Here is a 25,569-nt window from a genome sequence, read left to right on the forward strand (position 1 = left end):
CCCAAGATCTCACTAAAAATGAGAAGGTAAACCAAGTAATTATTCAGAGCTTAGCTTATTTCCTGCTGTTTGCCTTCTTCCCTCTGACTCTGTGTCTTTAATACCACTGATAGATTAAACTCATATCACTTGTTTTTCATCACTTGTTGGTAGCTCTAGGGAAACTAGGAGATTTAGAAGATTCATTAAAATGAAGTCAATAGGGTCACTTCATAAATTATATAAAAGTCTAACCATTGTACTGTGTACCTAAAACTAATATAAGTAAATAGAAATAAATAAATAAATATGAAGTAAATAGATTATAGATTTTAATCCATTGCTTTTGAAAGTTAAGAGATGAGCCATTTTTGCTAAGCATGTACAACCTGCTCCTAAAATATCCAATAGCATTACATTTGTATAACTTTAATGATGACTAGTAAACTAGAACAGTGTGAGCCAAAGAATCTAACCTAGCCTTTCTAGAAATGGAAAAGATCCCTAGTTGAATGGAATCCTAAAATAAAGTAAAACAGCGTGGGTAATGCATGGGTGCTGATCGTGTCTCTCTCTGCCTGACATGCCCTAAGGGAGCCTGCTAGATCGACTTCTGGTTTCAGCCATTTATGGAGGTGACTGTAGCTGTTCATATGAGACAATGACTGTTCACTGACTGTTGTCTTGGAAATTCTTCCTAGAATATCCTGACCTCTACCATGTGTGGTATAAGAATGACTGTTTTGGCGCGGGGACATAAGATGACTCCCAGGGATGTAGTAATGCACCACACTCCTTCATTAAGGTGAACTCAATCCCCAACTTTTTTCCTCTCTTTTTTATTTGCCATAGAGTGATTCTCATCAGTTTCGTGTCATGGCAGCTGTCCTTCGCCATTGTTTACTAATCGTAGGTCCAACTGAAGACAAAACAGAAGAGCTGCACAGGTAGGTAACCTCTATATTTGTATCTCAACGAAGGACATCATCAGTTCTTGTTTTTATGTATCTAATTTTAATTGCTTTAGACGAGAAAGTGAAAATATTACAGTAAATCAGCTATCTGTCAGGTCAGAAATCATTACTATGCCCTGATGAAAAGTTTTCATTCTGTCCCCTTTGACTTTGTTATATCGAGTTCCAACAAAGAGAAAAGAATTTGACATTTGTTGCATTCAACAGGAAACCCCAGAACAACTATAATAATAGCACACAGTTATTGAATACTGTGTGTGACATCTTAACTTCTTTTAATCATCACACCAGCCTTATGAAGGAGGTACCACTATTTTTCCCTAAAAAGATGATGAAACTGAGGCATAGAAAGATCAAGCAATTTCTCCGAGATCACATAGCCTTAATAAATGAAAGAGCGTGGATTTGAACCCTGCTTTTAATTACTACACTTAAACCAATACTCTCACTAATCTCATTGTAAAAGTATTTACCAAAAAACATATCTTAAGCAATATTAATTAAATTTTAAAATTTATAAGAATTAGGTTACAGTCTCAAGTTTTAATATAAAAAATAAATATAAAAAAGTTTTATGACTTGACTGTTAGAGCTGTAAATGGACTGCTGTTAAAATGTATTATTCTATGAGAACAACTCATTAGTACTAACGCAATTTCTAGTTCTATTACTTTATTCTAGATCACATTTGTAGTAACAAGACTTCTGACTTGAACATAAAACTGCTCATGGTGCTTTATAAGAACACACATGGCATTTTAAACAATTCAAATAAATTAAAATCTGCAAAAAAAAAAACTTTTTGCATTAACTCTGTTTTACAAGCAAATTTAATAATATTGGGTTCTTCTTAATAAGTAGAAATTAGCTTTGGGGCATTTGCAATATTCTGTTTTCCAAAATGTGGCTTAAATATAACTATGGAGACACAACCACAGTGTAAAATAAAACTTACCCTTAATTGTTATTTTTCAAGAAACTCCATGTTATTTTTGTTATGGTTGGCAATTTATTATTTGATATTGTAATGAGTCTGTTGGTAGGTTATCTTTATGTGCTCTGCCCTGCAAGCCTTCAAAAGATTGTTTTTAACAATTAAAAAGTGTAATTTTTTATGCAGCTACAGATCAAAAATTCCTTTAATTTTCTTGAGACTGTGCTTTTTAAAAATCAGATTAACTGCAATAAATCATATCTTCTAAAAAGATTTTATTAGCATTTTATCTTACTGTTAATTTTTTTATGGTCCAAAGACTAGAAATCTAGATACTAAAAGTAAGAGAAAATGAGTTTACAAGCCCAGGGGTAAATTCATTTTTTTTTAAATCAGATATCACGAGTTAACAAACATTCATACAAAAATGCGAAGAGAAAGTGTATTGACAGGAATTGTTACACTAGTCACAAAAACATTGCTAAGGATTCTCTGAAGGATGAATATAATATTTTAACACAGCACCTGATATCTGTCAAAATACAGCAAAACTGCATAGAGATTTTAAATATCAAATTTTTAAAAAAGCAATCAGATTTCTTTATTTTTCTTTCTGATGCTTAAATATTTATTTTCTTAAATTTTAAAGATATTTTTCTTCAAATTTGCTTTAATCTTAAAAGTTGCTTTGATAAAATATCTATCAGTTACTGTAAATAAGAAGGGTTACCCCTAGAGCTAGACAGGATTTATGAGTATAGAGGCTTTCCTGGAAGATTGAGGTTGCTGCTGACCTGACAGTTTATCTCTAATGGCCCTGCATGTCCCTTTAATCGGAATTAAAGTAATTAGTATCATTTGAGCAGTAATGACTCTAGGATAATCCATTTAAATACAGAGAAAACTGTACCAACCTTAAAGGGCTATTTTAGGAACCGTACTAGAATTGTAATATCTACTAAAGTCTGCTCCTTTGTAGTGACCCTGAAAACAGTTCGTGTGTGTGTGTGCAAAACATAAGTTTAAGAAAAAAAATCAGAACGTTTCAAAGTAAGATCTTAGTTCATTTTTAAAGTTATTCTCTAATGTTTTTTTGACACTGATTTATTTTAATGAAAAATGTAATGAAATAGGTAAACCTGGACAGTATAAAGTATGGTTATGCATTATTTTCAAACTCAAAAGGTTGCAATAATGATTAGATGAGAAATTAATAAAGCACTCTGCCCCCAGCACTGAGTAAGCTCTCAGTAAATGGGGAGCTGCTGCTACCACGTGGCCACCACAACACTGCTTCTATTAGTGTTACTGTAAGAAGTGTATTGGCTATTAGATCCAATATTTAGTTTCAAATCTCCTTTTAAAAATTGTTTCACAATTTGGTATTTTGTTTAGAAAACTTATTTCTATGTATATCCTGTGATTACGTAGAGAAATTCTTTTTGTTAATCTAAGTTTTTCTATGTTCTATGATACATGCATGTCAGGAGCCTAGGAGACGAGTGAGTAAAATGGCTTGGCAGCAGCTTTTTTCTGATACGTTGTCTCTGTAAGACAGTGTTCCCTGTACCCCACCAGGGAAATCAAGAGGACTTGGGTGTAGAGATAAAATGAGTTAGCTCACAGTAACAGCTGACTTGACCTTTCCTTCCACTGATCAGCATCTTAGTTTTAAAAATCTGTGTCTTATATTTCATTTTATTTTGCCTATACTTAAGGTAACAAGTAAATTGTTGGTATGACCCTCCTCTTTGGGTACATTAAAGGACGTCCTAGTTCTGTTCATCTCTTCTATCTGCCTGAAAGTATTTTCAGCCCTCTTGTCCATAGTCAGTCAGCTTATACATAAACACTTAGCCAAAAAAAGTTCCATGTGAATATGGTTGTGGTTTTATTTTGTTTTGGAGAGAAAGAGGAAGATGGGATGGCCTGTGCATGAAAAAAGAGAGGAGAAAAGACGAGGGGAGGACCAGATCTGATTTAATTTCCTTTAGCCTCTCAATCTAATTTCTTTCACTCAGCACATTGGTATCTACAAAGCTCTTTATTTTTTCACCCAAAAGAGCCAGTGTGTTTAAAAAGTATTTATTTCTCTACTTTTTTTTTTGTTATTTCTTTGTTTAAACCAATTCATTTTATCTCATATATTGAAGGGGAAAATTTAGTACCTAATGACAACTCATTACAATGCTAAGCTTTGAGATATAATTGACATATAACGTTGTACAAGTTTAAGGTGTATAACATGTTAATTTCAGCCACTTACATGTTGCAAAATGATTAGCACCATAGCATTAGCTAAGCATAGTGGCTTACACATGACAGACTTAATAATGTTTGAAAATTAGATGATTTCATTTTGGCTTATATTTATTAACTGAACACTTACTATGTGTTAGGCTCTATGTTGAGCTCTAGGGCAACAAAGATGAATCTAGTACAATCTGTGTTCTCCAGGGGATAAAACAGACTTTTAAGTAAGCAAATGCAGTTGTTCTGATGAATGTTGTGTCAGACATGATCAAGCTTATGTAGCTATACGGAAAAAATTAGTTTACTTTGGAGAAATCAAGGAGAGGAGGTTTTATTTTGGGTTTTTTTTGTTGTTGTTTATTATTTTGTTTGTTTTTGTTCTTTTGTTAACCTTAAAGTTCTTAGCTTTTTAACCTGATTTTCACTGTGAATAACAGTTATCTAGGTGAACAGATATTTTTCTCTTGTATCTCTGAGCACCGTGCTAGGTGCTTGAAGGACTCCACAGTGCATACTCTGGAGGAACATAGTCTAAATGGGGAGACAAGACATAAATATTATTACTAGTTAAATAACATTTCAAGACAAGAATAAAAGAGGTATCATAAGATAGTTTTTGAGTAGTCTCTCAGTAAATTAACTATCCAAATAGTAATTACTAATAGAATTCAAAGAACAAACTCACTGTGGTCTCACATGATGAGGGGACTCTTCCTCATTCATGTGGTACCTGTTCTTCATCTTCATCCAGACCTCCGGTTCCCTGATGATTCCTTTTTCTCCTATGTATAAGCCCCCATATAGGTTTACTTTCTTTCCTCTCTATTCTGAAGCATTGATTCATCATTTCAACCTCTCTCTGGTCCCTCATCATTATCATGTCCTGCCAGCCTTCAGGTACCCAACCCCAGATCTGTTAGATCACCTTCTTTCTCTACTTCTAAACTCAGGCTGCTCGTCCTTTGGGAAAATTTTACCTAACCTGACAGAGTGGTACTTCATCTTCAGAGTATGCAGAGTTGTTTTTTAAAAGGCAAATCTCTGCTTAGAATCCTCTCATGGCTCACCTCTGTCTTCACAATTAGAAACAAATACATTTGTTTTGTCACTGTGCATTTATTAATGATCTGCGGTTTCATCTGGGTAATGTTTCCCTGGCTTTTGCACCTTCTCCTTTGTTCAAAGGCCAACACAACTCTGGTTTAAGGTTATCAATAAGCTGCCTGGCTGTAACATATCTCATCACGGCAGTCCCCTTTATTATAATCTCTCTACCTCACTCCATACACACACCCTTCTGGCCTACTACTAAGGCCCCTCCTTTAGAGGCCTTGTCTTTTGCTTTAGACTTAGAGACTTGTTTTCATTTCTCCACAGACACCATATTCTCTTTCTTCCATATTTTACTATTCTTTCCTGTAGTGCAGGGATCCCCAGCCGATGGGCTGCAGACTGGTGCCAGTCTGTGGTCTATTAGGAACCAGACCGCACACAGGAGGTAAGCAATGGCGAATGAGCAAACCTTCATCTGTATTTGGAGCTGCTCCCCAGTACTAGCATCACCACCTCAGCTCCACCTCAGGTCATTTCTCAGAGGAGCACTGGTCCCTGGTGCCAAAAAGGTTGGGGACCACTGCAGTATAATGCAATATATCTACCATTCAGAATCTCCTTAATAATTGGCATTTACTATGTGCCAAGCAGAATGCTTTACATGCTTTTTTTCATTCAATCCTCACATCGATAAAGAGATAAACTTATTTCCCTTTATAGTTGAGGACACCAAGGCCTAGAAGAGGTCATGTAATTTGCCCAAGGCACACTTTTACTAAGGGGCAACCTAGAATTCAGCCCATTGTTCTACGAATTATGTTATGCTGCTTTCTCTTAGAACAATGGGTATATTTTATTTATTTTTGTATACTTAGCACCTAGCACAAGGCATAGTAAGTATTTGCTGAGAATGAAGTAAGGTTTGAGCTAGTTTTAAAGAATGAGAGTGTTGTAGGCAAGAGAAAACATGGACAGATACAGAAATAAAGAACAATGACCAGGTCACTATGAGTTATAAAGGTACCCACTGCTGAGAGCAGCATTCAGAGGTCTTTCCATCCATACCTGATCCAAAGTTTTCTTGACACTTCCTCATCTGCTGCTGTTCCAGCCTTCTCTTGGCCTTTGCACGAAACTCCTCTTAGGTGTTAGCTACCTGATTCTTTTGTTATTCTCTCTTGAATCCATTCTATGTAGGCTTTAGTCCCACTACTCCACCAGAATGGCTATTAAGGTCACTAGTGATTTCTGTGTTGCTAAATCTAGTGGACGTTTCTCAGTTGTCATTGCTTGATCTGCCCACATCCTTTGTCACAAGCGACTCCAGTCTTACTTACCTATTTTTTTCCAGGATACCATACTATCTTGGTTTTCCTCCTACCTGTAGCTAGTTGTAATTTCTTCCTCTATGTCTCAGCCTCTGGATGATGGAGTGTCCCAGGCTCAGCCCTATTAGTTTTTCCTCCCACACTCATTCCCTTACTGATCTAATCCAGTCTTCTATCTTTAAATACTATCTACATGTTAATGACTTCTCAATTTATATACCTAACCTAGATCTCTCTCCCCCACCCCTCCGAACTCATTCTTATAACTAACTTCCTACTAACATCTCTACTTGGAAGTCTAATGGCATCCCAAATTTAACATATCCAACATTAAACAGTCTTCCCCTAAAAATTTGCTTTTCCCATTTCAGTTTATGGCAACTCCAGCTTTCCGCTTGCTAAAGCTAGAACCTTGGATTCTCACACTCTACACTAGTCTGTCAGGAAATCCTTCAAAATGAATCTACATCTAACCACTTCACTGTTATCCCCTGTTCACACACCTGAATTATTATAGTAACACCTTAACTGGTCTTCCTCACCTTTGATGTCCTTCCTATTAACTGTTCTGCTGGAGCCAGAGTGACCCTCTTAACATAACCCTGCAAGGTCAATCTCACCCCTTACTACCTGTCTGGTCTCCTATCCTACTCTTCCTTCTGTATATGTGCTTCAACCACCCCAACTTCTTTGCACTTCATACATGTCATTGCTCCTGCCCTGGGACCTTTGCTCTTGCTTTTCTTCCTGAAAAGCTCTTTCCCCAGATAGCACACAGCTTAATCCCTAACTTCTTTTTTTTTTCATTATTATTTTTTTTTTATTATGGAGACATTAACAAAAAGACATTAACTTTTTGTTAATGTCTCCATAATAAAAAAACATTAAGTTTCAAGTGTACAATTCAACAGTAAGCCATGTAGATATCCCTAACTTCTTTAAGTCTTTGCTCAAATGACACCATCTCCGTGAAGTCTGCTGTAATCACCTTATTCAAAATTACAACCCACACATCCTGCCTATCTTACCCTCCTGGGTTTTACACCCAGACCACTTATCACCTTCTGTTCAATTAACTTATTTGTTTTGTCATTGACTGTTTTTTCCATATCGAAAATAAGCTCCATAAGGGCAGGGAGGTATCTCTGTTTTCTTCATAATACCTGCCTAAAGCAATGCCTAGCATAGGTAATTAAGAAATAATTACTGAATTGAGTTAGATTACTGAGTTAGATTAAAGTAAACTTAGGTATTTACATCTGAAAATCTTTGGGCGATCTTAAGATTCATTTAAGTAGGTTTTTCAGCCATGAAAAAGATATCTGACCAGGAAGATTTGTTAACAGTTGTGGGTCTACATGTACTGTCATCGTGCTTCTCTGTGACATTTGGTATTAAATTATGTTCAGTCCAGCAAATTGATACAGGGCCGTATTTTAGATTGCCTTCCCTCTCCCACAACTACAAGGCTTTAATCAGGGCATTAAGGAGCTCTAAATAGGCCTTGCTTTTAAATCTGCATATCAGGAGGGGGCTGGGAGCATGAGTGGGAGGATGTCATGTCCCAGTGATTAATGATCTCTAGGAAGCTGAAAAGGGGAGAGTAATATACACAGTATTTCTACCCCCTGGAGTAGGAATGCAAACACCATTGTGTGGATCTGTGCATAGTCACTGACTTCCTGGTAGCTGGAGAATTTCATACACTCTTCTACCACAAATAAAACTGTCAGAGAAGTGACAGAGCTCAAAAAGCTGGCCTTCCTTACTTAAAAAGAATAGCTCAAACACAGTGAGCCAGAAAATTAATTTCGTAGTTGTTTGGGAACCCAGTTGTTTAATAAGAAACGAGAAAATGGGAACTTTTCTTGAAAAGCCTACAACCTCCAAATATTTGATTTCTTAAATATACCAACTTCCCGGAAACTGCTTATTTTAAATGAATTTAAAAGGAAATATTTCTTTGTAATGAAATGCATCATCTTAAACTTTTCAGTATGGTCTCTGTGGTAGATTCAGAGAATTATACTATCGATAGACTCCAGAGCCTACTGCCCTATGTGTTTAAAAAAATCCTAACATTTCAGAATGGCTTATACAGTTTTAGAAAGTAATTCTAAGGTAGAGTTCTTTTCTTTTCTTTTTTTTTTTTAACTCTAGTGAATCTGTAATAATTACAGTTACCAAATGTTTAAGTCAGAAGCAAAATATCTTTAACTATGGATAAGGAACTACAGATGTTTGCAAAAAATTTTTTTAAAAAGTTTGTGGGTAAAGCATTTTATTTCAACCAGTTGTAATTATTTACAAATAACCAAAATTACAGACTTTTCTTTGTTTAATAATAATAGCAGCAGCAGTAGCAGCAGCTGCAGTAGATTTTCAGTGGGAACAACCAAATAACTTGTATTTTACCAGGAACTATTCATTCATAGGATTTGTTATTTTTGTTCTTGGTTCAGATTTTTTGGTACCCTTTACGTTAACACTCATTGTTCTACATCATCTAAGTTTTAAACTTTGATTCCTTACGATTTTTTTTCCATAATATAAAAAGAAAGGAAATATTCATTCTTGGGGAAATGGAGTCACACTTCAGAGTAAAGGAGAGGAAAAAATTGTGTGTTTTATTTCTTTTATTTTGTTTTATTTTTGAGAGTATCACTATAATCTAAATTAAAAGGAACTACTATGGTCTAAATTAAGACCGCATCAGATAGATTAAGCCCTGAATTTGGTTTCCAAGTGGTTAGACTTTTAAATTACATTTGCAAGAGTTTATTTTTAGTCAGGATGTGGTTATTTTTAGACCTGCTTCTCTGTCACTAGGAAATGTAATGCCTGTCTTTCCATTGTTGTTTATCAGGAAGTTCTGAGGCACAGGCTTACAAGATCCAGTTAGCACAGAGCACTGCCTCTCCCTTTAGATGAAAGAATATGAAATAATACATGAAAGAAAATATTTTAATTGAGAACATGTCTAATTTTTCAATTGTTAGTGTCATTTTAATCTTTTATACACTGAGCAACAGTGCAAGAATACCAACAATACAAGGTTTGGGTTCCCCCTACTGGTGTGCATCTCAGGCTGGTGTATTCATTAATACATAGGAGAAAGGCCTAGGAGATAGCTTCAAAAGAACTATGGTGGCCTCTTTTAAAGAAACCTGGTGATAAGAGAGCAAGAAAAAGCACCATTACCCATTTTCTGCAAGTGTCTCACAAAAAATTTGGATGATCTAAAAATTGTATTTTCTACATCTAGAAAAAAACAAAACTTAATCCTACGATATTTGAGTTTTAACATTGTTGCCTCTGTGATAAGCTGCTTATATACAGTGCTTCTCAGATGCTTTATGTTGTAATCTAGGGAATAATAAAACACCGGTGAATCCACAAAAGGATTTAAAACCCCAAGGAAAAATTGTAAAGCTAGCATTGTGTTGTAATAAAATTAAAGAGCTGGTGTTAAAGCTCACTAATTCCTATTTTAGCATTTCAGAAAGTGACATGACATCATGTGATTGTGTGTGTCCGTTTAACATCTGTTCTTTCTAATTTGTCATCTGTGTATTTGAAATAGTTCTCTTTATTTTCTCTTAGTCAGTAAATGCCACGTAATATTAAAGGCTCATTTTGAAAAAGAAAATTTTTAATTGACTCCTAAAAGTCACTTCTGAACTTCTTACTATGTTTGCTTTTTAAAAGACTATTCAATCAAGTTAAAATATTGTATTTTTAAATTGCTTTTCAGCAATGCAGTCAACCTTTTAAGCAATGTTCCGGTCTCTTGTTTGGATGTTCTCATTTGTCCATTAACCCATGAAGAAACAGCCCAAGAGGCAACGACTCTAGATGAAGTGCCCAGTGATAAAACAGCTGAGAAAGAAACAGTTTTGAAAAATAATACCATGGTATATAATGGTATGAATATGGAAGCCATTCATGTTTTACTCAATTTTATGGAGAAGAGAATAGACAAGGTAAGGCTGATAAAATGGAGGCCTTTGAAAGATGCTTCTAAAGAATGTAGAAGTGCCATACGTAGCAGTATTACGAGACATGATTTTTAAATCTAAGCTTCTTTTATAGTTGACATCTTGTATAATTATTTGTTCTCTGGAAAGCACTTTATAATGCTATGATAAATTGATGAAACCAAGTGAATTAATTTGTTTAAAGCTGAAATTGTATTGATGCAGCACCAAAATTGACAAGTGCCTGAAAACAAAGGAAAAATGAATTACTTTTACACGTAGTTATTTTGTAAGTCCTAGAGGTTAAAATTATCCCCCCCAAAACTTGCTGATACTTTTCATAATACCTAAAAGACATCTTTAAAAGAAAAATCAACTTTCTGTTGGTTGTGAGCTGCTTATATTCTCTCATCTGCCACTTGCTTTGTCAGGCAACTGTATTAAAAGGCAGCAGGGTAGTGTGTGGGTCGATCATCAAAACCTTTGCCTCATTTAAGCTTATTGGTTAAGTCAGTGAAGACCCTATAAAATGTAGAAAAACCCAGGAAGGGTGAAAATGAGCATTAGTAAACATGAAACTAACTGATGAAACGGAAATATTGTTAGGAAAATAATTTCATAAATAGTTTGTAAGCTTTGGTAGCATAGAATGTCTTCCCCTCAAAAAGGAGTATTAATATGCTCAGTTATATGGAGAAAAGTAATACTGTTACAAACTAAACTAATATAGCATATATGGTTTTCTTTATAGGGAAGCAGCTATAGAGAGGGTCTAACTCCAGTTCTCAGCTTATTAACAGAATGTTCCCGAGCCCATCGAAACATCAGAAAATTTCTCAAAGATCAGGTAACTGCTTAATGCATATTACATCTTAAAGTTCATCTTCTATGTGTTTTTTTTTAAACATAGAATTAATGATTTAAATTCTTTCATAGTTGTTTTCTTTTAGAAAGTCAGAAACTCGGAAAAGTTAGTTTTAATCTTTGAAATCTTCCTAATCCAGAAATAAGTGATCCTGTGTATTTTTTTGTCATTCATTTATTCAACAAGTATTTCTTGAATCTACTATGTGCTGTGTTCTAAATATCGTTCTAAACATTAAAATACAGATGAAGTCTTTGCCTTGTGGAGTTGACCTTACACTGAGAGGTTAAAAAGTAAACAAGTAAAGATATGATATAATGGCAAGGAAGGATAAGCATTCTGAAGATAGATACAGCAGGGGAGGGGGAACTTAGAAGAATAAGGGAGGACCTCTCTGAGGAAGTAATGTTTGAGCAAAAACTTAGATAAGTAAGAAAAGGATCTCTGAGAATATTCTAGAACGAGAATGTACCAGAGAACAAGTTCAAAGTTCCTGAGATGGAAGGATGCTTTGGAATGCTTAAGGAAAAGCAAAAAGATCAGATAACAATGTGCAAAGGAGAGAGTGGTAGATGAAGTAAAAGAGAAAAGCAAGAACTAAATAACATAAGATCGTATAGGACTTCTGCTTCTCTTTTAAGTGATTTGGGGAAGCATTCGGCTGTTTTGAGTAGGGAAGTGACGTGACCTCATTTATATTTAAAGATACTTTGGGTACTGTCTGTAGGTTAGACTAGAGAAGTGTGAGTAGGTGCGAAGAGACCAGCCCAAAAAGAGCTCACGATGAAGGTTTGGAGTAGGATGGAGCAGTTAGAGGTCATGGTAAGAAATGCATCTGTACCACCAGATCTTTTGTCTCTTCTATCACAATGGATGAATTGTCCCTGCTTCCTTCTCTGGCCAGCCTCTGCACTGGTATCTTGGATTCCTCTCTCACCTTCTCAAGAACTTTGCTCCTGCATTTATTCCTTCTTTCTTCCTAAATTAATCATTTTTTTTTAATGTACTAAATCATTTCTGTCCACATTCAAACTCATCTTCCATTATAAAAGCAAAAAATTCTTCCCTTAACCCTACTTCTCAAGCTGCCTCCCCATTCCTCTACTCTTCTTTACGCATTGTTCCTCAGAAGAGTTTTCTATATTCACGCTGTCTTTTCTTTTTACTCATCTTTGATCTCATTCAGCAGTCATGGTTTTGAAAATCATCTATACACTGATGACTCCCAAATTTCTATCTCCAGCTCTGGTCTGTCCCCTAAGCTCCAGACTTATATGGCAAACTACCTACTCATCTCCTCCCCTTGGATGTATAGTATCTCAAGTTTAACATATTCCAAACTAATGTCTTGATTTCTCATGCCCACCCCACCCTGTTTTTTCCTTCTTCCCACATTTCAATACATGGTAGTACCATTCACCTCATTATTGATTTATTGCTGTGTAGAATTTCCCCTAATAAATGAACCAGGTTCATTTTTCCCCTCTATGTTTATGGTCCAGATTTAGTAAGCACTTTACTGTATGTAGAACACATTAATAGATATTTCTGGTAAGGAGAGATTGGAAAGTCGGGATTCTTATCTTTGAGGAATTTATAGTCTGTTGAAGGAAGAGAGACATACCATGAAAGCACAAATAATCATTTAAACAAAATAAACTAGTTAATTAATGAATTGGGGTCATCTCCAAATTTGACCTTTTTAAAGACATTCTACCATGGCTAGGAGGACTTGGTGAAGAATAACAAATGAAAATACTTTAAGCTTTTTCACATAGGAGATCCAAGTTCAACTAAACTGTTTAGGTTTTGCTATCTCTGGCCAAAAAAGCTAAAAGATAAAAATAAGCTATTTGTTAAACAGTTTCTTTACACAAAGGCCTTGGGTCACACATTATGTAGATATAAGAGATTATGAGACCCATTCCTTGTCTTCAAGGAAACACTACAGTATAGATAAAGAAATGAAACAAGACAAGTAAAAGATAACTAAAGATACAAGGCACTTTTCAAAAATCAACTTTCCTTCTAAGGAGGGTGCTCAGAGTACTATAGAGTATAATTGAGAAAGGCAAAACTTGAAGTAACATGATTAGCTTTGATAATAGTGTAAATGGAACCATGGCTTATTAATTATTATGCTCTACCATTGATACCAGATTAAATTCTATTGGTGCATGCCCAGAGGAAATCGGTCTTGAGTGGTCTGTATTGGAGCAGGTAGAAAGAGAAAGGATCAGGGTAGAAATTACTGATCCAGGCTACGTTAGTCTGGTAAGGCTTAGGGAAGAGATGAGAATGCTATGGGTTTGAGAGAGGAACTTGACAAGATTTGTCAAAGAAAACCTTTGTTGGAAGGTAGTATTTGCGGGGCAGTTATAGAAAGGGTCTGTACCTATGCAATTTGAGAGTGATAAATAATAATAAAAACAACAAAATTTCATTTAAAAAACTTATTCCAAGGAGCTCAAAATATGGCTCACAGACTTTTTGTGTGATAACCTATGTTAATAGATTCTGTCCTCTGGAATTTTAAGCACATACTACATGAAAACTTGTTACATGTCTCATTCTTCTAGAAATAGGAGATAAATTCAACATGATTGGCTGAATAAATAACAAGAATTTATTGTGCAATTACTTTGTGCCTATAGAACACAAAGAGCATTGTGTTCTGTCCTACCAGAGATAATTAAAATATGGGTTCTATAAATACTTTGGGTGGGTTACTCAATTTTCTGAGATTTAGTTTCTGTTTTTATTCAGTTATGTCTTTACTGCCTCCAGTACCTCCTGATACATGGTAGGCACTCAACATAGAGAATGTGGGAAGGAAGAAAGTAAGTTGAACAGATTAAATAAAAATATACTCAAAAAGGGTCTGGCAAAATAAATTATTATTTGACTTTGTGTCTATCGTCATTTGCTATGCATAATGCATAGCTTATAGAAGCATTTTTTAAAAGTTACTTGAATTCATTCTTCCTTCAGTCAAGAAATATTGAATACGTATAATTTGCAAGGCACTGAGAATAGTAAACAAAGCAGAAAGAAATCTCTGCTCCCATGCCCCACTGACTCTGTGGAAGAAGGCAGACACTAAAGAAATAAATATATATGATGTCAGGTGGTGGTAAATGCTATGAGGAAGATGAAAGTGGGAGGTGGTAAAAAAGAATGCTAAAGGTTAATTATATAGGGTGGTCAGAAAGTGTTTTTCTATAAGTGACATTTAGACAGAGACCCGAAGGAAGCAAGGGAATAAGCCATTCAAGTTTCTAGAAAAAGAGTTTCTGGGCAGAGGGAACAGCAAATGCAAAGACCTGGAAGCGGGAAGGTGCTTGGTGTGTTTAAGGAGAGTCATGGAGGTCTGTGTGGCTGTAGCAGTGTAAGCAAGGAGTATAGTAGAAATGAAGTCAGAAAAGTAGCAGGAAACTAGATTATGTGAAACCTAAGGGAGTTTTAAGAACCTCATCTTTTGCTATGGGTGAGATGGGAAGCCATAGGAACTGGAGGACTGTGAGCAGAGACATGACATGATCTGACTTTCAAAGGATCATCCTGGCTGCTATGTAGAGAATAAATCAGAAGGACCGGAATTGAAGCAGAGACCAATCAGAAGACTGTGGCAATAGTCCAAGCAAGAAATAATGTTAGCTTGGATGTGGTAATACTAGAGGAGGTAGTGAGATGAGGTTGGATTGTGGATATATTTAAAAGGAGAGCCAAAATACTTTGCCGATGGATTGGGTGTGGGGTATGAAAGAGAGGGATCAAAGATGTGTCCAAGGTTTCTGTACCAAACAGTTGGAAGAATGGGTTTGCCATTTAATGGCCGGAAAACTACATAAGGAGCAGCTTGCTGGGAGCATCAAGAGTTCTTTTTAGGATATGCTAAATTTGAAAAAACCTATAAAAGTCAGGGGATCAGGGAAGAAATCAAGATGGAGATATAATTTAGGGAGCTATTAGTTTATAGAGACCATATAAAGCTATAAAACTGGATGAGAGCACCAATAGAGTAAGTGAAAATACTGAAGAAATGTTGCCCAAGAACTCAACCTTTGAATATTCCAACACCTAGAAAACAAGAGGAAAGAAGAGAATTGGTAGAAGAGACTGAGATAAAGCAACCAGTGAAATAAGAGGAGAACCAGAAGAGGAAGTGGTCTGGGTGGATGAGTGGGTGAGTGAGTGAGCAAACAAACTAGACAAACCACGCAAGTTTCGTAAGCCTTCTGAGGCTCAGTCTATAATATAGATGATGTTGCTGTTCCTACATCCTTTGCAAGGTTACTATGGAGATGATTATAGAAAATATATTAAATCAGCTAGCACATAGGAAGTACTCCATAATTAATAGCCACTTTTATTATAAAGTAAAACTAGAAAACGTAAGTATAGATTTTTTTAGTAAACAGCAAATGCTGCAAGAATTAAAAGAAGAGAAAAATCACTGTGAGTCAGGGTATTCAGGAAGTCTTCATGGAAGAAAGAGAAACTTAACCCCAACTTTAAAATGGATTTTGATAGAAGCAAGCAGAGGCATTCCAGGTGCTGAGATGAATTAAAGCTCAAAAATAGATATGAGTATACCATGGTGTTATAGTGATGTTTCTCTTCAAATAAAATTTTGTTACAAGCATGAAAATATTTGAGGTTTTTTTTTGTTGGGGTTTTTTTTTTTTTTTTGTCATTGTTTAGTTTTATTTTATTTTTTTTTGGAAGCAAACCTATTTTTTTTTTTAATGTTTTTTCCACTCTTGGCAAAAGTGAGCACAGTAGACATTATAAGACTGACCAGTTTCATGGTGTCATCCTCGCTTGCTTTAGTACCCACGATTGATGATGGCTTTTGCATTTGTACCATTAGGTTTTACCACCATTGAGGGATGTGACAAATCGACCTGAAGTTGGCTCAACTGTGAGAAATAAGCTGGTGCGCCTAATGACACATGTTGACCTTGGAGTCAAGCAAATTGCTGCTGAATTCCTTTTTGTGCTTTGCAAAGAGAGAGGTAGGTTAAACTCTCTTTGCCTTCTACTGTTTTATTTTTCTGAAGGAGTCTGAGAAATCTTTCTGAGAGTAGTGGCCATCTCATTCCACTCTTTTCAGAGCTCACTGTCTATCTGTTCTATTAGAGGCCTGAAAAGACATTAAGATTAATACATTTTAAACATGTTCTATATGCTTCCGAATTCATTGAGACATGCAGACAGATACACTACCAACCACACTCACATTTAAATTTTGCCTTTTGTATCCTTTGCGTAGACTTCTTAATCTCAATGGGTCAGGACCCAGAGCCATTATGAAAAATCTGCTTCAGTAATTCAAACTCTGCAATTTTGATAACTAGACAAAGTCCTGGGTTAGTTCTCCTCTTTAATTTCTCTTGGACTTAAAGCTATAGAAGTTTTTAGTCAGTAACTTGTTATAAAATGTGAGTTGTATAATGTACTAGATAGAAGTACAAAAATGCTTAAGATATACCCCTTACCTTAAGATAGAAGTAGAAAAAAATTAAAAAATAGCTACACTACAGTGTAATAAATACAATTTTATAAGTATATTATATATAAAGTGTTTGTCTTCTGAGATACCTCTAACAATTTAAAATGTTTCCTAAAATTGTATGTTGCTTGCTCAACAATAGGCACGTTCTCTGAACAAGGCACATTCAGCCTATTTCTTTCTTCATCTCCTAGTTTATAAATATACTGGTATAAAAGTCCCATCTAAGATTTTATATTCCATTCTTTTACAGTACCCCAGTTTTGTGAGAGAGATAATTTGGAGGCGAAAGACTTCATTACTTCTCTCAAAATCTTAAGTCAGTTGAATTCTTTTTTTTTTTAATGCCAGCTTTATTGAGGTATAATTGACAAAATTGTATATATTTCAAGTGTACAACATGATGATTGATATACATGTTGTTAAATGATTACAGGTTAATACATCACTACCTCACACAGTTACTCTGTGTGTGTGTGTGTGTGTGTGTGTGTGTGTGTGTGTGTGTGTGTGGTGAGAACGCTTAAGATTTATTACTCCCTTAGTACATTTCTGGTGTATAATACAGTATTGTTAACTATAGTCACCATGCCACATGTTAGGTCCCCAGAACTTACTCATACGCTTGTACTCTTTGACCAGCATCTCCCCATTTCTCCAACCCCCTACCCACTGCTAACCACCATTCCATTCTACTCTTTATGCGTTTTTTTGTTTTAAGATTTTACATATAAGTGGAAAAGATCATACAGTATTTGTCTTTCTTCGTCTGGCTTATTTACTTAGCATAATGATCTCTAGCTTTATCCATGTTATTGCAAATAGCAGGATTTCCTTTTTTGTCATGGCAGAATAATAGTACATTATACACACACACACACATTTATTTAGCACATCTTCTTTATGCATTCATGCATCAATGGAAACTTAGCTTGTTTCCATGTCTTGGCTGTTGTGAACCATGCTGCTATAAATGTGGGAGTGCAGATATCTCTTGGAGATACTGATTTTATTTCCTTTGGATATATACCCAGAAGTGGGATTGCTAGATCATATGGTAGTTCCATTTTTAATTTTTTTAGTAACCACCATACTTTGTTCTATAGTGGCTGCACCAATTTACATTCCCACCAGCAGTGTACAAGGATTTCCTTTTTGTCACGTCCTTGCCAACCCTTATCATCTCTTGTCATTTTTATAAAAGTCATCTTAACAGGTATGAGGTGCTCTCTCATCGTGCTTTGGATTTGCATTTGTCTGATGATTAGTGATGTTGAGCACCTTTCCTTGTACTGTTGGCCATTTCTTTGTCTTCTTTGGAAAAATGCCTGTTCAGGTCCTTTGCCCACATGTAATTGAATTATAGGTAACCCTTGAACAATGTGGGGCTTAGGGGTGCCCACCCCCTGCACAGTTGAAAATCCATGTATAACTTTTGACTCCCCAGAAACTTAACTAGTGGTAGCCTACTGTCGACCGGAAGCCTTGTTAATAACATAAACAGTTGATTAACATGTATTTTGTATGTTTATGTATGTATTACATTCTGCGTTTTTATAATAAAGTAAGCTAGAGAAAAGAAAATTTTAAAATCACAAGAGAGGGAAAATATATTTACAGTACTGTACATATTTTTTAAATTTATTTTAAATTTATTTAAATTAGTTTCAAGTATACAGTACATTGGTTAGACATCTATATAGTTCATAAAATGATCCCCCAATTGCTCGCTCCCTCCCCTGGCCCTCTACCTAGCCATCATATTAGTGCTAACTGCATTCCCTCTGCCGTGCTCCCCATCCCCATGACCAACTATCAACTACTGTACATGTTTATTGAAAAACACCTGTATGTAAGTGGACCCTCACAGTTCAAACCCATGTTATTCAAGGGTCAGCTATATTTGTTCTTTTACTATTGAGTTGTATCCATTGAATTCTTAAACTTCATTTCTGACTGATTGATCTAAGCACTTCAGTTCCTGTTAAGATAGTATATTAGCAACATAATTTGAACCATATCATAACGATGATAATAAACACAGCTATTATGTGTTGAGATACCATATGCTGAACATCCTATGCCATAATCCCATTTAATTCTCATAAGGACCCTCTAAGGTAAATATTAGTATTAATTTCATTGTTATTAAGGAAGCAACCTGGCATTTGAGAACCTTTCAGTAACTTATCCAAGGTCAAGTGGTTACTTAGGGCTGAAACCCAAATTTGAGTCTTATCATTCCATTCTGCTGTTATTTCCTCTCATAATAATTATCTTCAATTATTACCATAGGCTAGTTAATTAAAATCTGCTCTTTTAAACAAATTTTTCATGACTTTAAAAAAAGACTGATATAGAATCTTGGAATTAAGTGACAGGTATAGTGCCTTGCATATAGTAATCTGCAAATACTGGCTAAATTGAATCAATTTTTCTGAGATCAGAAATTAGTTGTTTTTTAAAGTGTAATCATATATGTATATACATAATCTAAACCACACATATCTGTATCTATTCATTAAAAAATGATTATCAAAATATATACCAAAATATTATCTATTGTTACCTATGAGTAGTAGGATGACTGCTAACTTTTTAATTCTCTGTATTTTGTAATTTTTCTACAGTGAGTATGCGTTTCTTGTGTACTTCTTAAAAAGTTATTAAAAGAGGAGAAATAAAGTTTATTTCCTCTGTAATTACATATCTAAATACATAAATTATGTATCTAGATATAATCACCTTAGTAATGACTTAGTATCATAGCAGATATAGTATATGCATTTATAAATGAATTTGTTAGTTGTTTTTCATTTGAAATGGTTAGCTTTGTTCCCCCTAAGACCCAATATTTGAGGTTTCCTAGTCCTAACTTGGAGCCCAAAGCCAATCCATATTGGCGAAATTGTATCTTTTTCATTTGACCTTTAACAGTTCATATATGTTCATATGCTTTTCCTTTCAATTTGATTTTAACTTCAGTAAATGTATTCTGGAATAAAAAATTTCCTCATTTAACAAGTAACCTTTTGAGCTAGACCCTGGGAATACAGAGGTAGAAAAGATAAGCATCTCCACCCTCATATTATTTACTTTTTTATCAAGAGTTATAAACTCAAATGCTTACAGGTACCAGGTTGATAGTAAAAGTCAGTCAAATGGGCTAGATAGATGTAAGGTGATAAATGAAAACTGACACTCAGCCAACTGTTGGGGACATGGTGGGTTTGGACTGGGGAACAAGGGGACTCGGAGGAACTAAAAAGAGGACATTGCTCCTATAATTTAGCTCCACCTGATTATTAGCGTGAGGAAGCATGTAGCTAGTGTTACCAAATCTTCCAAATTTTTCAAGAGAAGCTGGGACTCTGGATTTTTAGATAAAACCTCCTAGTTTTTAAATGCTGTAAACTAATTCTAATTTGAAACCTTCTGCGGGATAGAGAAGTTTGTAGTCCACTTTCAACTTACTTATAAATCATCAGATTTTGGAGTTTGAGTTGAGCTTGGAGGCAGACAGTATCGATGTGAAATAAATTTCAAATCATTTATGAGAGTGGCTGAACTTTCGTCTTAAGGATGTTCGAAGCTGTTTGAAAGTGAAGGTACCATGATCAAGGCTCTAAAATTAGACCACTCAGTAGACACAGCAAGCAGCAGTCAAATTGGGTTAGGAACACAGAGACTGGATTAAGAAGGAAAAATTGAAATGGGGCGAGTTAAAAGGACAAAATTTTATGGAAGACTTGGCACAGAGAAAACCATCCAAGTGTCTTAAATACTCATCTGTGCAGGCTAAACTATATCTCCAACTGATAATGGCCCACAGGTTAACTTGTCTTCATGCTACGAGCTTGTTTTGTTGAGTCCTGAAAAACTAAACTTTTATTAGCTGCTCTGCAAATTGCGTATATTTTAAAGGGGGCCTAAAGATAGTTCTTATATAGTTTAATAAAAAAATAATTTGTAAAACCCCTGCCTTTGCGGGGTTTCCCCACTTTTAACACATTCATTACTTCCCAATATGTGGTAATGGCTGAATTGCAAAGATAAATAAAGCCCTTGGCCCCTAGCCCCACACCTTTATAAACTTATTTTTCTCAGAGGAGTGTCTCCTTAGCGCAGCACTAAACAGTCTGCCTTTTTTGTTGATGTTTTCCTGTCTTCTCAGAAGCCTTACTTCATCAGTTGTTACTCTCTAGTCTTTCATGTTTTTTTAACTCTCCCTTCGTGTTTCCCTCGACCTATATACATCTTCATGTCACTGTTTTTTGTATCTCAGTATCTTAAAAGATTAATCTGTTTTTCATTACAGTATCATACTGCCTACTCAGGCTTCAACTTGATGCCAGTCAGGCTTTCCACTACCATTCCCTACCCCTCCAGATGCCACTCAAAATGCTCTCAGTCAAGTCACAAATAAACTAGCAAATTATACAGTGGATATTTTTTAGTCCTTATTATATTACATCTCTCTGCTGGCGTTGCCGACCATTCTCTCTGTTTCTGTGCTACCACACACTCCTAGATTTCCTTTGGCCTACCTCTGTCTTTTCTTTTCAGTCTCGTTTACTCACTCCTGTCTTTGTCCATATATAATTGCCATGGTTCCCTAGAGTTCTCTGCCGGCCCCTGTTCTCACTTTACATTGCTCCCTGGGTGAGCCTATCCTCGCTCTTGGAGATTCTATCCTGTGTTTTCTGAGGATTCCCAAATCCATGTCTCTCTCAATAAACTATTAAAGTAGGAATATCTCCTTATGCGTGGTAAGGTTTTCTTCAGTCTGTTTTCTACATGGCTGAGAGATTGTTCTAAAATACAAAATAATCTTGTCACTCCCCTTGTAAAACATTCAATGACTCCTTGTCACCCACATGGTAAAATCCAAATTTTACCTCCATGCTACCTCTGTAGTATATCCTGAACCCGCTCCCACCTTACACTTTCTGCTTAATCATGCTAAGGTCTTTATTCTTGCCTGATTGATAGTATTGCACTGTTTCTTGGTATATCCTCATGACTCAGCAGATGCTGTTCCTTTTTTGCATGGAATGCCTTGCCCCATCCTTGTTAGCATGGTGAGCTTTATCTGTCCTTGCAGGTCAGGTTACGCATCATCTCTGTAAAAACACTTCTGATCATCCGAGGCTGAATTAATCATTCTCTGCCTTATGCCGTTTTTTCTTATCTCTGTTTTTAATACTTTTCACATTTGTTATGTTGTAACTCTTTTTATTTATTGAACTTTCTTTCTAGACATTGAGGTTCTTTAAGTCAGAGATCATGTCTTCTTTATCTTTGGATCCCCAATGGTTAACAAAGTACTTTATAGGTAGTAAGTGCCCCAGAAATGTTTAATGAAAGAGCATACATTTGTGCTCTGAACTTAATGTGGTAAATACATTTCTCCATTTAAAGGAATAACTTCAATACAGTACGGTAAGCAGCATAAGAGAGAAATGTGCCAGGTATTATTCTTTCCTGGAAGAGAGAATGATTGGGTAGTGTGGATGTCAGAGCAGGTCTTCACAGAAGAGGACAGAGAAATGGGAAACAGTCTTGAACTGTACAGAAAAGAAACTAGTGTGAGGGATCTACAATGTGCAGGAGTAATTAGGAGATGAATTTGGAAAAGAGAGCAGAGGCCAGAAAATGAAGAACCCTTTAAGCCCTGTTTTAGAAGTCAAGCTTCAGCCTTTAGGGGAGATATTAGAGGTTTTATCTTAGAAGGTGATAACATAATATTTTTGCTTTACAAGGATGTATCAGGCAACTAGTTGTGTGGAAGGATGTGAGAATGGAAATAGGGAGACTAGTTAGAGGAAGGTACTAGTATAAGATTTCTAAAAGTTCCACTGTTTGACTCAAAGGAAAAGGATTATAAATCCTTTCCTGTGTAACAGAGAAGGGGGAATGATCTCTGGGTAGAATGTGGCTATGCCCTTTTCTTTACAAAGAAAATGCTTCTCCCTGTGAAGATGAGTCTAAAATGATCAATAATCATTTTACCTAATTTTACCAGAGGAAAACAATGACTGTTTACTTTGTGCCAGACACTTTTACACACTTTGCATATATTAACCTGAAGTAGATATTATTATTCCAATTCTCAAGATTAAAAAATTGGGGTACAGAGTTGCAAAATAATGTACCCAAGGTCGACCAGCTAGAAAGTGGTTCATTATTAAAATCCAGCCAGTTTAAGTCCTGGGGCTACCTTCTCAGTGGATTCCATATGCTTACATAGTATTGGTGGCATTTTTTAAAAAGCAATAACTTAGTCTGTCCTATTTGCTAACATCCTTTTTTAAATTTTATTTTTTTAATTAAATTTATTGGGGGTGACAATGGTTAATAAAATTATATGGGTTTCAAATGTACAATTCAATAATATGTCATATGTATATTGCATTGTGTGTTCACCACCCAAAGTCAAATCTCCTTTCATCACCATATATTTAATCCCCTTTACCCTTATTTACCTCTCCCCTCCCCCACTTTTCCTCTGATAACCACTAAAGTGTCTGTGTCTATGAATTTGTTTCTCTTGTTTGTTGCTTTCAGTTTTATATCCCACATATGAGTGAAATCATATGGCTCTAGACTTTTTCTGTCTGACTTATTTCACATATTAGTATAATCATCTCAAGATCTGTCCATGTTGTCGCAAATAGCAGTATTTCATCTTTTCTTATGGCTGAGTAATATTCCATTGTGTATAGGTACCACATCTTTATCCAATCATCTATCAAAGGACACCAGTTGTTTCCATGCCTTGGCCACTGTGAATAATGAATGCTGCAATGAACATCGGGGTGCATATGTCTTTACAGATAAATGCTTTCAAGTTTTTGGGGTAGTTACCCAGAAGAGGGATTGCTGGATCATATGATAATTCTATTCTTAATTTTTTGAGGAACCTCCATCCTGTTTTCCATTGTGCCTGTACCAATTTACATTCCCACAACCTCTCCAACACTGGTTATTGGTCTTGTTGCTAATAGCCATTCTTATAAGTGTTAGGTAGTATCTCATTGTGGTTTTGATTTGCATTCCTCTATTAGCTAGTGAAGTAGAGCATCTTTTCATATGTCTATTGCCATTTGTATGTCTTTTTGGGAGAAATGTCTGCTCAAATCCTATGCCCATTTTTTAATTAGATTGTTAAATTTTGTTGTTGTTGAGTTATATGCGTTCTCAAGTTATACTACAAAATGACAATAATCAAAACAGCATGGTATTGGCAAAAAAACAGACACATCGACCAATGGAACTCAGAAATAAACCCACATATATATAGGCAGATAATTTTCGACAAAGGAGCCAAAAACATACAGTGGAGAAAAGAAAGCCTCTTCAGTAAATGGTGCTGGGAAAATTGGAAAGCCACATGCAAAAGAATGAAATTAGACTGCTGTCACCATACACCAAAATTAACTCCAAATGGATGAAAGACCTAAATATAACACCTAAAACAATAAATTGCATAGAAGAAAACATGGGTACTAAACTCATGACATTGTTTTTAGAGAGGATTTTATGAATTTGACCTTAAAAACAAGGGAAGTAAAAGCAAAAATAAATGAATAGAACTATATCAAACTAAAAAGCTTCTGCACAAAGAAACCAACAAAACAGAGGCAACCAACTGAATGGGAGAAGATATTTGCAAACACCTCCTATAAGGAGCTAGTATCCGAAATATATGAAGAACTCATACAACTCAACAGCTAATATTCTTAAGTTTTCTCATTTCCTATATTCTTTCCCTCCATTTCCTAAAAAGGGTATAAAAATGATTTTACAGAATATCCTATATTGATAAAATCCAAATCTGGCTTTCAGTAACTTTGATTTCTAATCATCATTTCTCTAAAACTGAATAATAAATAAGATTTGCAAACAGAAACCTAAAACACCACCCGTACCAATGGCCTGGTGGTCACAGAGGCCCCATCCCTGCCACAAAGTATGTTCAAAACAGCTCCATTTGAATTTCCGATGCCTGAAAAAAGGCTTTTGGTCCTCAGAGCATGTAGGAGAATGTGTAGGTAGTTCAGTATAACCACTACCACACTTCGAAAACCTCTTAAGTTTGAGAGTTACTGCCATGGCTTGTATCTCCACCCTCCCTGTGTGGTGAGTGGTCAGTGATGACAATGCACACTGAAGGATTCCTGTCTAAAAATCTCTTCTGTTTTTGCAGTGGATAGCCTGCTGAAATACACTGGCTATGGGAATGCTGCGGGACTGTTGGCGGCCAGGGGCCTCTTGGCTGGAGGAAGAGGCGATAATTGGTACTCAGAGGACGAGGACACAGACACTGAAGAATACAAAAATGCAAAACCAAAGTATAGTATCAATTTTCTTTTCACTTAACTCTGTCTCTGCCTTTGAGTTGGTTATTTACCTTTCACTTCCTTTTTCTCTCGTTTTCCAAGTGTTTCTTTTCTTTTGTGGATTTGGAAGCTTTCCATTTAATAGTGTATTTACAGGCAGTTTCATAGCTTGTGCCTTGGACAGTTACTCCGATTGAGGAAGGATAATTTCAAGTAATGTTCTGCTGCATGATTATGTTCAACATGTTCATTATCCTCTCCCAAGTATTAAAAGCAATGGTGCTTTTAGATATCTGCCATCACATACTTAAAAAGTATTGTTGCATCCTTTTTTCTCTCCATAGATTGA

General features: G+C 35.6%; 1 protein-coding gene across 10 annotated transcripts in view; it reads left to right on the top strand.

Moving 5' to 3' along the window:
* Positions 1 to 25,569, top strand: part of RIC8B (RIC8 guanine nucleotide exchange factor B) — a 90,217-nt gene that overhangs the window by 41,900 nt on the left and 22,748 nt on the right. For all 10 annotated transcript variants that reach the window (XR_002779035.1, XR_897578.2, XR_002779036.1 and 7 more), the window contains exons 4-8: positions 832 to 926; positions 10,276 to 10,504; positions 11,250 to 11,345; positions 16,237 to 16,381; positions 25,088 to 25,232. Coding sequence is in view for 3 of the 10 variants with exons in the window: in XM_011387024.2 (XP_011385326.1) it covers positions 832 to 926; positions 10,276 to 10,504; positions 11,250 to 11,345; positions 16,237 to 16,381; positions 25,088 to 25,232 (710 nt within the window). In the remaining 7 variants the exon portion in view is untranslated. The remainder of the gene's footprint in view (positions 1 to 831; positions 927 to 10,275; positions 10,505 to 11,249; positions 11,346 to 16,236; positions 16,382 to 25,087; positions 25,233 to 25,569) is intronic.

The sequence above is a fragment of the Pteropus vampyrus genome, unplaced genomic scaffold (genome assembly GCF_000151845.1).
Source record: "Pteropus vampyrus isolate Shadow unplaced genomic scaffold, Pvam_2.0 Scaffold16, whole genome shotgun sequence".
In the NCBI taxonomy this organism is placed as follows: domain Eukaryota; kingdom Metazoa; phylum Chordata; class Mammalia; order Chiroptera; family Pteropodidae; genus Pteropus; species Pteropus vampyrus.